This window comes from Coturnix japonica, chromosome 7 (assembly GCF_054131305.1).
Source record: "Coturnix japonica strain WE chromosome 7, WE-NBRP24, whole genome shotgun sequence".
Lineage (NCBI taxonomy): Eukaryota > Metazoa > Chordata > Aves > Galliformes > Phasianidae > Coturnix > Coturnix japonica.
In genome coordinates this window covers 830,001-845,000 of record NC_140669.1, presented here as the reverse complement: position 1 = coordinate 845,000, position 15,000 = coordinate 830,001, and the positions used below count along the sequence as shown (strand labels likewise).

At 40.7% G+C, this 15,000-nt stretch overlaps 1 protein-coding gene across 50 annotated transcripts in view; it reads left to right on the top strand.

Moving 5' to 3' along the window:
• Window positions 1-15,000, top strand: part of QTMAN (queuosine-tRNA mannosyltransferase) — a 155,678-nt gene that overhangs the window by 124,238 nt on the left and 16,440 nt on the right. For 43 of the 50 annotated variants that reach the window (XM_085552058.1, XM_085552053.1, XM_085552080.1 and 40 more), the window contains one exon: window positions 13,935-14,044. In XM_085552058.1, coding sequence (XP_085408184.1) covers window positions 13,935-14,044 — 110 coding nt within the window. Of the gene's footprint in view, window positions 1-8,650; window positions 8,867-13,934; window positions 14,045-15,000 lie in introns of all 50 variants that reach the window. The other 7 variants (XR_014947860.1, XR_014947859.1, XM_085552086.1 and 4 more) reach the window with 2 other exon arrangements.

The window sequence follows — 15,000 nt, the reverse complement described above, 5'->3', positions numbered from 1 at the left end:
GGTTTTTGTGTGTGAGATGTTGGCAGTGACATCCTGCCTGCTGCTGTTCCAGCACAGAGCGCTCGCAGACCCCATCCTGTACAACAGCACCGCGATACGCCATTGTGCCCGCTGCTGATTTACACGTGCTTTTCATTTAAAAAAAAAAAAAAAAGTAATAATGATAAAAAGGAAGATTTTTACTTCACCTAACAAAAAAATCACCTTGGGCTGAACTGTAAAACATCACTCTGAGCTGTGCTGGTGCAGGAGAGGAGGTGCCAACCTCCCAGGCCTGGCCATGGGTGGGCCCTGCCTGTGGGGAGACGGCTCAAATCCAGAGCGACGTTTCTCAGATCTGTGTTCTCGCTTTAAATCTGTGTTAAAATGCCTCTGCATGAGAACAGGCCTCAACTGCAATCCCTGCCCCTTCCCCTCATCCTTCCCGAATCCGAGCCTGTCAAGGATTACAGTGTGCAACCTCTGCTGACAGCAGATAAATAACTGACAGTATTTTAGCAGAGTTGCTAGGTTCTCTGCAGAGTAATTTGTTTTCTCCTTTCTCACCAAGTCTTTAATGTTTTGTTATAAACATCTATAGCAAGGCACTGTTAATAGAAATGACTTATAGCCAGAGGTCTGGATAAAAGGCTGCGATGGTTTCCGAGCATCTCTCTGTGACAGCAGCTCTGCCAAAGAATTAGTTTTCCCTCTGTGTCTATGTGCTTTGGTGGAAACAGACAGCGAAATTGCGGTGATCAATGGACAAAGTCCCCAGATTTGATCAGCACTCTCTACTGTCCCACAGGTTCTCTTTCCAAGGTAATAATAACGTGTGCTCTCAGCAAATGTGAGGGTGATGGTAGTCACTGCTGTGGCACAATCCTTTCTCACCACTAAATTTGCACACTAGCATTTACGTGCTTAAATTATTCCCCCTCGCTGCCCCCCTCTGGGAAGGCCAGGGGCACCTGCCATAGCTTTTGCTGTAACTGAGGCTATGCCAATTTGTTCCTCCTCTTATATTGCATTTGAGTGTGGCAGCGAATGTGCAAAGCTGCAAACCCACTGCGTCCCAAAGCATAGCCCACATCATGCAGATGCCACATTCTGAATTTATTAGAGTAAAATTTTGGGCTCTTTACTCCTTTCTTTCATGGAGAAGACCTGCAGTGTTTCTTTTAATTCAAGGGTCTCATGTTCTTTTTTTCTTCCCTGTCCGTGCTGTATTATCTCAGCAGTTAAAGACTCGATAACAGAAAGTTGTCAGAAATCAATTCTTCTCCCCCTAATTGCATGGGTGTGATAAAAGATCGCACGTGGGATCGGCAAGAATTTACACACACGCACACAAACAAATAGCCCTTATCAATTCTTGTGAAGAATCAGATAAACCCATTATCTCACGTTGTACGTAACTGTGTGTGACAAGAGTGTGTGGAAGGAGATACAGGAGTGTGAGGAGCTGCAGTGGAAGTCACGATGAGGAAATGCAGAAGAGAAAAAAAACCCAGATTGCAAGAATTTATCTGCAGATTTCTGGTCTAAGGGAAAATGGTGTGCACAGAGATAGCGCTGTGCCCCACTGCCTGGTTTCAATGTAGAGCATCACTGAACTTGAAGAGATGAAGAAAGGAGTCTGTGGAGGAAAGCTTGTTTTGTGTTCACTATGTGCCCATCACTGCGCTACCACGTGGCTGCCCACCCCAAGGACCTTTGCTCAGGGACGTCCCTCTGATAACACAGCCATTTTCCTTTCTTCTGGGAGGTGACGGCACAAGTCCCCTGTAAACTGCAAAGAAGAGGAGCCTACGAGGTTGTATTTCTCATTGTAGCACCTTGTGACTCTTCACCTCGCAGCGCCACACAGAATTTTGTGTAGTCCGTGTGTTCAGCTTTAACAGGAATTCAGAATTCAGAAGTGTTTAATGCTGAGACTCTTGAGGATGCGGTTTCTTTAATATACGGTGAATCTATACCCAAGTCATATTTTGCTCACGCTGCAGAATAAATTTATCCCACCAGGAATTCAGGTGTAGAAAGGCAGCAGCAGATGAAAGTACTCCACCTCAAAATCACCTTTGAGTACTCAAAGCTGTTATTAGCCTCGATGGGCATCCCCAGCAGAATCACAGAATTGTAGGGGTTGGTTGCTTTTCCTTTCCAGATGGCTACACATGCAGCATCAAGTAAGGTAGGCAGAGGTTGATCGTTTTCAGAAGTATCCTGCTTGTGTCACCCACAAAATCCTCTGTTTCAGGGAAATCTCAGCAGGTTGGTGCTTCTCTGCCACCCCGTACAGGGAAATAACAGAGAACTTAGCTCTGGCTTTGTGCTAAATGGGGAGTGAGTGGCTACAGGAAAACTTCATCTTTGAAAAGCAACTGATTCCGGTAAATTTAATCCTAAAAGTTGAAAGACAGACTGAAAGCAAAGGCTTAAAATGCAAGTGTTTGCACAGCCTTAACTAAAAGGTACTAGATATGATAAAAAGCCCATAAGATGTATAGTAACAGTTTTTAAAGTTATCTAATACTCCCAAAAAAAACAGTGTTCACCAAAAGTGCAATGCAGATGGCAAATGGTGAATTGCCTTGAATGTGTCTGTAGGTGTGTCTGATTAAGTAGAAGTTGACACATTGACTTCTTGAACACCAAAGGCAAAAAGAAAAGGGTCTTAGCTTCTTTTTCATGCAATCCAGAGTTATGTTCAGGAGGAGATATTAGTTTATTTTGAAGAGTGAACTAGAAAGTTGATTAAATACTCTGGATTTAAATGTGAACTGGAAGGGGAGTTTGGAAGTATTTGTCTTATTTCCTTGTTCATTCATCGGTGAAATCTAACCTTGAAACTTCTTCTAGCAGCTGGGAATTTGGGATATTGAATCATTTCAGTAGAAGATGCATTATTCCTTAATTCTTGTTTCTGAGAGCTTGAAGAAATTTTTGCCATATAATAGAGAGGTCTCAGTTATTAAAATCCTCCTCCTATAATGAGCATCACTTGCAGTTTTACTAGTTGAAGATATGTAGGGTTTGTCTTTTTGTATCACTTCAGATCTATTACTCTAAAACCACAGGATTCAGGGTCTGATCTTGCAGGTGGAGAAACTGAGACAGAAGGCAAACATAGATCTCGTGTGCCTTTTGTGAGGTGTTCTTGTTGCCCAGCTGCAATGACTGCACCAGTCTCCTCTTGCTTTTCCCATTCAGGTTTCAGGTAGCTGTGGCCTTGGGCCAGAGAGGAGCAGTGACATCTGTGTTTAAATCAGGTACTTAAATTTTCATTAGCTGATAAGTCTGATGAGTTGGTCGTGGAGCGTTTTTTATCCTTCCAGAAGATTGTGTTTCTGCCAATCATACTGGAAGATACACAGAGAGTAGTGAAGGTGTTAGGTTTTGAGTGGTATTTTTTCTCATCTGGTTTCAATTGCCCAGGCTGCTGATTAGTAGCTGAAGCATTTCGCTCGTTTGGTATCAGCAGTGTAATAAAGCAGAGAACTATCTCAGAAATACAAAAAGCTGAAATATTTTGTGATCTGTTTTCACTCAGATGTGTACTTCAAATTGCATTCCTTCACTTGTGGGAAATCATTTCACTTACTCCGGTCACAGCAGAAAGCAGTCCTCTTTTTTGAATGCCTTTTTTCATTAATGTAGATATGTTTCTCAGATGAGAAGCGATGTTTCTTCTAATTACGGTTATATGTAGTTAATTTCCTTTTTAAAAAGCTCGGTGTGAAAAGCAGTTTCCTTTAAAAGGGGGGGGGGGAGGAGGAAAAAAAATGATACAGCTGATGTTCCTGTTGCCTTAGCAACAGATTTATTTATTAGGGTCTGAAATGACATGAGTTAATATACCACATACCTGCTGATCGGCAAACTCTCCTATTTCAGCTCCAGTTGACAATTAAGTCCTGGACAGCTACAGCCAGGGGTTAATGTTACTCATTAGGAGAACTAGGTCATTACTGGGAAATCAAGGCACTTAAGGCAGCATGGATAAAATTCAGAATTCAACATCTCAAGGAGTGAGGGGTTTTATGTTAATTAACCTTATTTTCCTTTCATTAAAAAAAAATCTTTCCTATATGCATATGACAGTGGATCAATTAATTGGGGGGAGAGAAAAAAAGTAAGCTGTAGTTTACTTTCCTAGTTGTCTTCATTTCCTTTGGAAGGGTTTCATTATTTTATGGAAAATTCTTATGTCTATATGATGAGTAAAAAGGGTATTAAAATTAAGAAGGGAATCATCGTGGAAATCAGCTTTACCACAAGGGAGTGAGCAAATAAAAGCCTTGGAAATGAAAATAAATAAGCTTTGCTAATACCTCACCTAAGGAGCAGCATATAAGCCCATCAGAGCTTGGAGATATTTAGAGGTACTTCTTTGCTTCTTTATTAAGCAGTTACATAGTTATTTGACCTTCAGAAACCGAAACTTCAGAGAACTAAATCCAAGTTGTTGGTAAATATTCTATTTACAGAAAGCTGTTCAGTGATGTAGCACACAGTAACTCCTGTGGTTAGCAATCGGTTTCTGGTTTCCAGTAAAATTAAATATATTCTCTGAAAGTTTTATTAAGATATCTGAGTGGGAGTTTTAACTTGATAAGTCATAAGTGATTTAATAAAGCTCTCCAGAAAGCCTTTATTTACTAACTTTTAGCAGACTTCGTTCTGATATTGGAGAACTTAATAGGCTGAAAAAGAATCATATTAAAATAAAACTTTCTTTTTTACTCATCGCTTCCCCAAATACATTCAGTTCTTTCACTTCTACTAAGCACTGTACTTTCTTTTCTCTGTTCAAGCTCTGCAGCCCTATTTTGCTCCTCGTTACATATGGAGAAATTTGGTGTCAACCCTTTTTCCACTCCCGTAAAGTCGAGGTTAAAGCACATCCTACCTGGGGTGCACATAGCAAGAGCTGTAAGTGATTGTAAAAGAAGTGTTATCTGCACCAGAAGCAAAACTCGAGCCCTGTGTGTGCTTTTCTGCTACAGGGGATACTTTTGCATTTTAAAGTAGAAGGCAAATAGCATCAAGATACTGCTTCAAATGTCCTATGTAGAACCCTTCCTTCTTTGTTCCCTCCGTCCTACCCAGCTGCTCATAGCACAGCCGCTTTAGTGCTGTCCTCTGAAGGCTCTCGTGACAAGTGTTTCAGCCATGATTGAAAAGATGATCTTGACTTAAACATAGGACTGGAGTAATTGAGAACTTAAATGTTTGGGATCAGTGTGCCCCAGTTTAACATAAAAGCTCCAGTAAGTTTGTCCCTGCCCTTTTCCTTGACAAGAGATTCATTTTATGATATCTTTCTTCTCCGAGCATCTGCAAAACCCATTTGTTTAGCAGGAATGCATGTGAACTGCAGGGATGAAGGAGTCCTTTCATGGCTGAGAAGGAAGTGGGCTTATGCTCCCAAAGTCATCTTGACCTTTCTCTTCCGAACGTCTTTTCTCTTTTCCAGGTTCAGTCCCACAGTCGTGTCCTCCTTTCTGTTCTACCTTTGCAGCAAGTCTGCATCTCATTTTCCTCTCCCACAATTTCTCAGCACTTCTCTTGTCTAGAAGTCCCCGTCACTCTCCCTGCCTGCACATAGTACTGTCCCAGCTGCTTTCTGCTTGCTCGTAAGCCCCGTTGTCCAACCTCACCACACTGCCCTCTTGATTTCTCACATTAGTTTTCTTAATCAGTTTATCACCTTCTTTACATGTTCTGACCCGGTCTTACAGATTTTCGTCTCCCACCCTTTCTGTCTTCACTCAGCTCGCTAGTACTTTGCTGTGCTATTTTTGTAGAGCTGGTCAAATTGATCAGGTCTTATTCATTCCTTAGGCTTTTTGTGGTTCACTTCTGAGAGTTTTAGTCAAACTAGAAGAGCACATTTAGCGCTTTCTGCCTCTTCATCCCCCATCTTCTACCATTGTCCTTTTCTTAAACAAGTCTTCCTCTTTTTCTTATGATTTTGTATTCTTAATGCCTACAAACAAATTCTTTATTCTGTCAAGTCCAGTGATGTTATTATGAGCACAGGAGAGGAATCCTTGAAAGTGAAGTCAGGCTCTATGTTTTCAGTTCAGATGTTAGATTCCGCCTGGGTTTCAGCAGCCTGACTGCTCTGAGATGTGTCCGAGATGTGGACATTTTTTAGGAAGATCTTCACAAGGGCAATAAAAAGCATTTCTTTGACATAAAATCCAACCCATTCATATGTTCAGATCTTGCTCAAAAATGAAACGAAACTTGAATGCATAGAACAGTAGCTTCTTTGAGATGCCGTGTATGCAAGGGTTGTGGGACTTTTAAATCTTGTTATTTGGCTGTTCTGGAAAATTTGTGGCAGCATTTTTTTTTTGGAAGGTCATGGTCCAGGATAGCCTCAGTCCTTGGAAACATCATAAGCGAGGACAGAAAAGGTTTTGTAATAAGTCACAGGCGAACTTAGAAGAGAGCCACCAGCCCCCTTTGTAATATGCAGCATCCATCACCAAAGCATGCAAATACCTTCTGAGAGACAAAAATCAGACAGTGATCTAATACTCTTCCTTATTTTACCAATAATGGGGGGTTATGTTTCTTCTACTTCTTCCTTCAAAGCTCCTTTTAATGATTTTCTTCTTCTTACTGCATTGCAATGTGTGATTTTCTTCTCTCACTCCCTTCTTTTCCTCCCCACTTTCCTCTTCTCCTTGTTTTCATCTTTCCTTTCTCCCTTTGCCTTCTCCAGTCTCTGCTTTTTCTTACTTGCAGTTGTGTGAACACTTGGCTCGATGAAATGAGTTCATTCCTTGTTCTGAAAGCTGTGAGATGTGTAGTTGTGTTAATCTCTTTGACTAATGAGTTTCAAACCTTGGTCTTCTTGCCAAAAGAGTTCCTTCTTAGGAGCCCCATCCTTGCAGAGAACAGCTTCACAAGCCCGAAAAGCCAGAGTTGTCTTTGGTACCTATGCTCACCCCTCCTTACAGTGTCCATTAGTGGCCAGGACTTGCTTTTAGACCCAGAAAGATCATTTAGGGGAATATTCAGTAGTCACAGTTTGGTGATAGGAGTTCACTTTGAACATTAGGGAGGAATGGGCAGTGATGTTCCCCCGGGTTTGGTGTGATGGATTTTCCAATGTCAGGCAAATGTATAAGAGAGTAATTTTGATGTAGTGACTTATGTTTGATTCTTCTGTTCTTCCAGTGAACCACCTGAGAAAATTCTTAGCCACTTACTATCATATTCATATGCATCTATTATTATTGTGGCATGACTTTATGTGGTATGTGGAATTATAATGGGGGTGTACTAGGTAAGGTTATCAGGGCTGTCAGCTTCACTCAGATTCTTTATCTTGCTTACCGTGAGTCCCAACAACAGGAAACCATTTGTCATATTACCTTTGGAACACAAAAGGAAGTTCATGTTGTAAATAAACTAGTGGAGGTGGTCCATAGCAGTTAGTGCATTCCATGCCAAATACTACAGAAATGGTTTGCATCTAAATCCCGCACTTTTGAAAAGCTAAGTTAACTAATTTGGAGTAAAAGAAATGAAAGAAAGGCATCTGAATAAAAGTACATTGATTTTTAAAACCAGTCTGTGGAACTGAGACCAAGGAGCAGTCTTTGTCTCCAAAGGTTAATCTCTCTTTAGGAAATAAGCAGGAGGCTCAGTGACTGATGGCGATCCTGAGGTTTCTTTGGGTGGAGAATGCGTAATATTTTATTTTGAGATTTTTCTTCATGAATTGTGAGGGGAGAAGAAGAAGAATCTAAACAATAAACTCCCAAGGTTCTTTTTTTTATGAATCTCCTCGAGATAATGCAAGACAGGAGAAAATGCTTTTCCAGCGTAAAGCAAAATGCCACCCATTTTTCTCAGGCCAGCAATTTAAAAAAGAAAAAAAAGAAAAAAAAATCAGAAGGTAAAATACACACTCCTCACTGTAAATAAGTCATGGGCTATAATAGAAAATAAAACACAGTGTTTGTCAGTAGTGTTCAGCTGTTTTGTGCCTGTCCTGTGCCAGCCTTGAATCCCTTGGCGTGCTCTGCAAGCGCAGGTGAGCATCAGGGCCTTTTTCACTTGTAGGACTTCCAAATTGCGGCCTGAAATTTATTCTTCTGCATCTTTTTTATCAGTGATGCTTACACAGAAGCATTTTCTTCTAGCTGACTCCATTTTCTGTGAGCTGAGGGGGTATTAGACGTTTCGGTAACTTTTGATGCTGATGATGCCAGACAATGTTTAGAGGCACAATTACAGCAGACACATTTTTGTACGCAGATGAGCTGAAGAAGGAAACTCATTGGACTTAACTACATATTTACACTGTACCTCTGCCTCACACTGGAGATGTAAAAAGATGGAAAAAAATACTGTGATAAATTGAATAAATGGAAAGCAATTAACTTTTCCTTCATGTTTGCATTTTCATAGTTATTTCTTTTTCCCCTATTTCTTTCCTAACAGCTTTTTCCTGGCAGTAATATTTCCTCTTTTGCAGTTATCGGGAACATTGTTAGCAAAAAATTATTAGTTTTTTTTTGTTGTTGTTGTTGTTCTTTTTTTATGTCAACATAGAAGATGTATAAGCAGAATCTTTTGATTTAGGAAAGTCTGCTGCCCTCCATGAAAATAATTATTTTAATGTGTTTATCCGTATGCTGAACAGGCTTGTAACACGAATCCTCTCAATGTTAGGAAGAATATTACCTTCCAGAAGTACTTACTGACTCCGACCCCCAGCACACTTCTGGAAATGAAAGCTCCTGTAAAGCTGCATCGTACAGATGAGGAAACCCGGGCAGAGCGCTCTCGTGGGAAATCAGTGTCAGGAAAAGACCAGAACTCTGTAATTCTCAGTTCTGAAGGCCATGCTTCTTTTCTGGTAACTACACTGTTGATTTCTGACGTTATAAGCCTAGATTCAAATTTTACTGACCTCAAAATGTAATGCGAAATATCAAGGTGTATTCTAGTAAATGGTGCAGAGCCGTCTTAAATGGCTGATAATTTTTATGTTGGTTAGTTTGGGCACAAAGTGAAGCCCCGTTTCTAGTTCAGCAGAGTGTGCATTTCAGGGCTGCCCCATTTCTTCATGTGCTGCTGTTTTTTTTTCTTGAGAATGAGATACAGGGTCAGCAGGAGGCTGTTGTCATAGGAGTCCTCTTATCAGCCTGTGGCATCCTCCATCACCCTCCCCAGGTCTGCGTTGTATCAGCCAAACCGGTAGAGAACCTCAAGTTCCTGCTTTTATCACCCAAACAAAGAACATCACTGGGATAAGGGCTCCTTCCAACTTCTGGCTCTGCTTGTGATAAAGGTGTGGGTCTTGCCTTGCTGGTCTCCCAGCTCTCAGCAACCCCTGCTACTCTTCTCCTTCATTGTCTCAGAAATCTGAAGTTGTTTAATGGATTGCATGGGTTTTCTACCTTCTCATCCTTGATTCTTTTGTTCTCCATCCTCTCTCTCTTTACCATGCTTCTCTTGTAACACTGCTGAATGTCCTCTTTTTATTCTCTTTCTGTTCCATTCTTCTCATTTAATTACTGTGCAGTTTTATTTTTGCTTCCTAATTTATATCTTTACTGATATTTTTCTGACCTTTTCTCTGCCACTGATAGTGCTCTCAAATGCTCTTGGCAGCTTCTATTTCCATCAGAGTCTGACTCTTCTGTATTCTTTCCTTTCTTCCCAACCTTCTGCCTTTTCCTATTTTTTTTTCCTCTATCTCCAGAAACGCTGCCCAACCTCATAAATAACAAAGAATTCTTTAGTGGCCTCTTCTGTGAGCCATCTTCTGTCAATAACTGCAGGTAGCCAGGAACGTGTTTTGTCTCCTGCTGTATATTTTAGGAAAGTGCTAAAATGCTGCTTTGACTTCTGAGGATTTTTTCACCTATTTTAGTAATGCCACTTCTCACCTTTGCCTGACATTCAAGAGGTTATGTTCACGAAGTTAGCAGGCAACAGGAGATGCACATGGGTTGGAAGTTGGTTTCCGTGCCTGATGCTTACCATAGGCTGTTCCTCTATGAGTTGCTGTTCCTCTCCGGGCTCTCCCTGTGTTCTACTTACTGTTGTGTAAGAAATCTTTTGAATTGCCTGGATTTCAAGCACTGTGTGAAGTGAAATATTACTGTATGCCCTTCACCATTTTGAATTCTCTACCACTGAAATACTGCAAATTGGCCACGCTAAATGTCTTAAGAAGATTAAGATCAAGCTTTTTAATATTGCATTTAGCTGAGCTCGTTTGTAACCCTTTCAGAGTCTGGCCCACCTTGGGAGATGGCAGGACCAGAATCGGTGCAAACCTTCATGCAGCATTATCTGAAATATTTTAGAGTTTCTCCCTGGCTCAGCACTTTCATATCACCGATTAACTTGCACAGATTTCAAACTCAATTTTTTGTTATAATAGATTGCATTCATTTTGTGGCTTTGAGCAAGTTCTGTCTCTCTTGCCCAACTCTTCTGCTTTCCAGTTGCATTGCTGTCTGTGCCTTTTCCCAGATTCTAAATAACTGGGATTATCACCATGTATAAGTTTACATATACTTAAAAATTTAAGCTCGAGTCACAGAAAACTATCTGGGTCAATATACTAAATTTCACTTAAATTCAAGAGATGAATATACAAAAAATAGTGCATAAAATTCTGCTATTCCTTTTATTATTAATTTATTTATGTATTTATTTGTTCCCACGTATTTTCCATCACTGGTCAGGCTGTAGGTGTCTCCTGCAGCAGCAAGGATTAACTTGGGTTCAGCTGATGTGTGCACTCTCCTTCCTGCTCCAGCAAAGGGCAAAGCTTTGGGGCCCTCAGTCTAAATTGATAAAATCCCTGAAAAGCAGAAGGTTGTTTTGAAGACTTTTACCACTGATTGTACAGAGGTGCATCACTGCAGTGTGAAGACGTTGTGGCTTTTAATCATTTTAGACTGAAAATAGGGATGTCAAGTCATCACTTAATCCTGACAGTGTCCTTCTGTGGTGAAAAAATAATACTATCACACCCATGTTATAAACAGAAAATCTAAGGCGGAGATAACAGAGGCTCGATGCTGATGCGTACTGATGCTACAGCCCTCCCTTTGCTCATATGGGGACAGATTTTTTGGATAAGAAGGGGAAGTCACCATAAATCAGGATGAACTCTGATCCCACTCCCAGACCTGGACACTTCAAACATGCTTGGGACAGAAACATTAATAAGCTTTGAGTAATTCTAGGTAAAAAAAATGTTAGCGTGCGTTATTTAAACCTGGAGACTGAGCATCTCCAAAGGCATTGCACTTAAATGCAAATATAGGCATGAGCAGGAAGCAGATGGTGCCTGTGTCCATTTTGTGGCAGTTTGCAGCTGGAGTTTGGCCATTCTGGTGCTTTCATGCTCTTAGGATGAAATTTAGACTGCATTCATACCATGAGTTCTTACTTTTCCTTTACCAGATGCAGATCATATCCAGTAAAAATCCAAGAGCATTTCAAATACCTAAACTAAATAGCTAAGCCAGACCCTGGAATCAAATTAGTTTAATTTTCCCCAAAAAGTATTATCTTGAAAGAAAATTTTGTATTTTTATATCGTAATATTTTGCAGGCCTTCCTAAGGAAATGGAGTATATATAATTAATACTGTTTAATAAAGCTCCAAAATGCAACAGATGCAGCCAAAAGTGCGCGTCATTTTGAGCAGATCTTTACAGAACAGACATTCCATATTGTGTTCATCTTTTTCCACGATCACTGCTATGACAATCTGGTGTGTTTAGCAGTTGTTGCTGAGTAAGGCAGACTGGATTGTATATGGCTTTCTCCATGTCAGCCAAGAAACGTAGCGCTCTTTGGTGTGGTAAAGAGGTGATCTTATGTTAGTTAGTCCTTTATTCAAGGAGCTACGCCGCTGGTGACGTGCTGGTGTAAGAAGGCATTGCCACCTGTAGGTGCACATGCCAAGAGCTTGCTTTAGGTCATAACAAAAAGGACTGAAAATGAAATGGCTGCGATGTGGAAAAGTCAGAGGAACGGACAGGTCAAACTGTATGACCTTCTGGGGAGAAAAAATGGCAAAGTTGACAAAATGGGTCACTGAAACCTCTGAGCATTGCAGAAAAGCCAAATGTTTTCAGAGGGGATGAGGAAGGAGGATCACCTACATCCGAAAACCCTTAAGAAAGCCTCCAGTGCAGAGGAAACATTTCCTCTTTCAGCATTCCTTCTGGGTGCCAAATTTTCCTTCTGTTCCTCCCCACCTATTAAACAAAGCTGCAACTTCCAATTCCTATCAGTTTTCCTAAATATGTGCAGCTTATGTGGCTTCTCCGAGCCGCGATGCTTCATGTTCTCCTGCCAGCTCCTTGACAATGTGGCTCCAACAGCATCCTCCACTTTTGGCTGCCTCTGGGACCCCTGGTCTCTTCTGGAAAGGGAGAGGGAAAGCATTTCCTTTTCTGGAAGGACTTTTTGTGACTGCAGAGCTCATAGCGTGGCTGTGAAAAGCTTGGAAGGATCCGTGTGAGCGTCACAGCTCTGTCTGCCGGGCCCCACTTGTGGATGGGAAGCTGCAGGCCTCAGCCTCACGTGCAGCCTGTGCTCCGCAGGATTGCTTTCATACACCACGAGCACCTGCCCAGAAGGGCAACTGAGGCAAACAGGGAACTGGGAATAGGCTTGGACTGATAATTTACCTGCCAGAAACAGGTGGATCTCTCAATTCAAGCAGCTCTTGTGTTTTTGAAGCTGAAACTGAAAGAAATTCTTTATCTCCGTCTTATCCACTTTGGTTACTGGAACCACCGTGAAGACTCCTGGTTTGCAGATGTGAAACAAGTTAGGAAGCTTATGCTGTTGCATTCCTCTTTATTATTTGGAACAAAACAAATCTGGGCGATGCAGAACTTCTTAAAGTAATTATTGTCTGGCTTTCTTTTAGAAAAAAAAAACGCATCTGATGTGGAGAACTCTCCGGTTCCTGATGATTTTTGCAGCCTAGGAAAGTCGTATTAATTATAAGATTAATTTGTTTTAATTCCCTAAACCAAAAATATTGACTGAATGAGAAATTAACACATGTAGAGCTGCAGATGTCATTTGGCTTCAGATTTCCTGCGCGATATAATGATTAATCTTTCATATAGCGGTGTGACAAACCTACAGATTCATTCTGGAATATCAGTCCATGAAGAAAGACATCAGGGCCACTGAGCTGTAGGTTTTCCCTTAGTACAGGGAGGAAAACAGTGGTGTTTTCTAAACAATAAATAAAATATCTTAAAGGCATATGGCGCACATCTGTCTAAAATACAATAATTTAAAGCAGAACAATTCAATGCGAGATGTATGTAACATTCACCTTAGCGTGGGGAAGTATCTTATATTGTTTTTAGTATAATTACCAAATTTTGGAGATTTAGATCATCTGTGATCTAAATCTCTTTTTAACCATTTATCTGGTAAAGGCAGTGGACAAACAAATCAGTTTCCCACTTTGTTAGTAAACAAATTTGTGTTTGGAAGCTGTGACTGTCATACCTATATCAAAATTTAGGATGATCTTCACCTGGATTTATAAATAAATAAATATAGACTTCTCCTTTATTGTCTCAACTTACCTAATTAAAAATCAAAAGGTAGAAAAAGCCTTCTATGTGATCTCTCCTTTCTTCTTCAGCTGAAGCACGGAAGGGATTGGGAGCTTTTTTTCCCCTCACCTTATCCTTTCTCTAGTGTGATGTTGCATTGTTTGAGGGCTGGGAAGGGATAGAAGCATCGCATGAAACAGTTCTGTTCCTGAGCGCTGAGTTGAGGAAAATATTCAAGCATGCTGTATAAACAAAGAGGGAATTTGTACTCAAAGTAGAACTGAAGATAAATACTGCTCTGGTAAACAGAAAACAATTTCACAAGTAAACACAAGTGATGCTGAGATAAGTTCTGTTTATTTCAAGGGAACACGACAAAGATCCTGAAACTTTCTTTAAAGTGCTGCTGAAGCTGAAGGAGCAGGAGCTACCTTTTCACGTGTCCGTCCTCGGGGAGACTTTCACTGATGTTCCAGGTACCTTTTACTTTTGTTTTTCAATTCTTTAACATAAGGTTATCATAAAATGGGTATTTCCAAGGGGGGTTTTCCTGCATTTTGCTATGTCAGTAGCAAAACTTATTTGAATTGTTTTACTGATAGGTTGCGCAATTAGCGACAGCATTTTCCTCAGCAGAGCAAAGCCGTATTTATAACTTATGTTTTATTAGCACGTCCGTATTTATCGAAGCATCCAGATAGATGGAAGTCATTGGGTGGTTTGGATCAGAAATAAAATATTTCAGCCTGGGTCGCTCATCTGAAACCCAGGCTGAGATTTCAGCAGGTGAAAGCACTTAGTTCCCTTTCAAACATGGGGTTAAGAACTTGTGTGAGAGCTTCTGGTTTGTGTCTTGCATGAAAGCGATCATTAATCTTTAATATTTTTCTACCACCCTTTTGCGCAGTCCATCCTTTCCTTGGTTTCTGACAAACGCTGCTCTGCAAACAGTTCTGTTGGTTTGCAAAAGAAATGGAGTTTATCCTGTATACTCTCTGCTTCGTGTCTGAGAGCTTGTGGTAATAAACAGAACGATCAGGGCCCGTAATGGGTGTGCATGCAATAAATTAAGGCTTTTAAAAATGTGCATCAGCCACAGGTGAGCTGAAATATGGGGTGTTTTAGCTCATCTGTGTTTTCCAAATTGTAGACTTGTATCCCTCTGCTGCTTCAATATGCAGAATGGGACTTGGGACCGGCTGAAAATCTTTTTGCCACTTCTGTACTATCTGTTACCTGCTGGACTGTTAATTTTCCATCCTTCTAGTTTTGATTTTGCTGTTTTTAAGACACTGGGAAATGGATCAGATCCATATAATGTTGAGTACCCCACCTGTGGCCTGGCTGGACTGCACAAATCACCATAATCTGGTAGTAGGAAGTTTTTTGTGCTTTCAGTCCATTTCTTTTCAGATAGTTTTCTGAAAGCCTG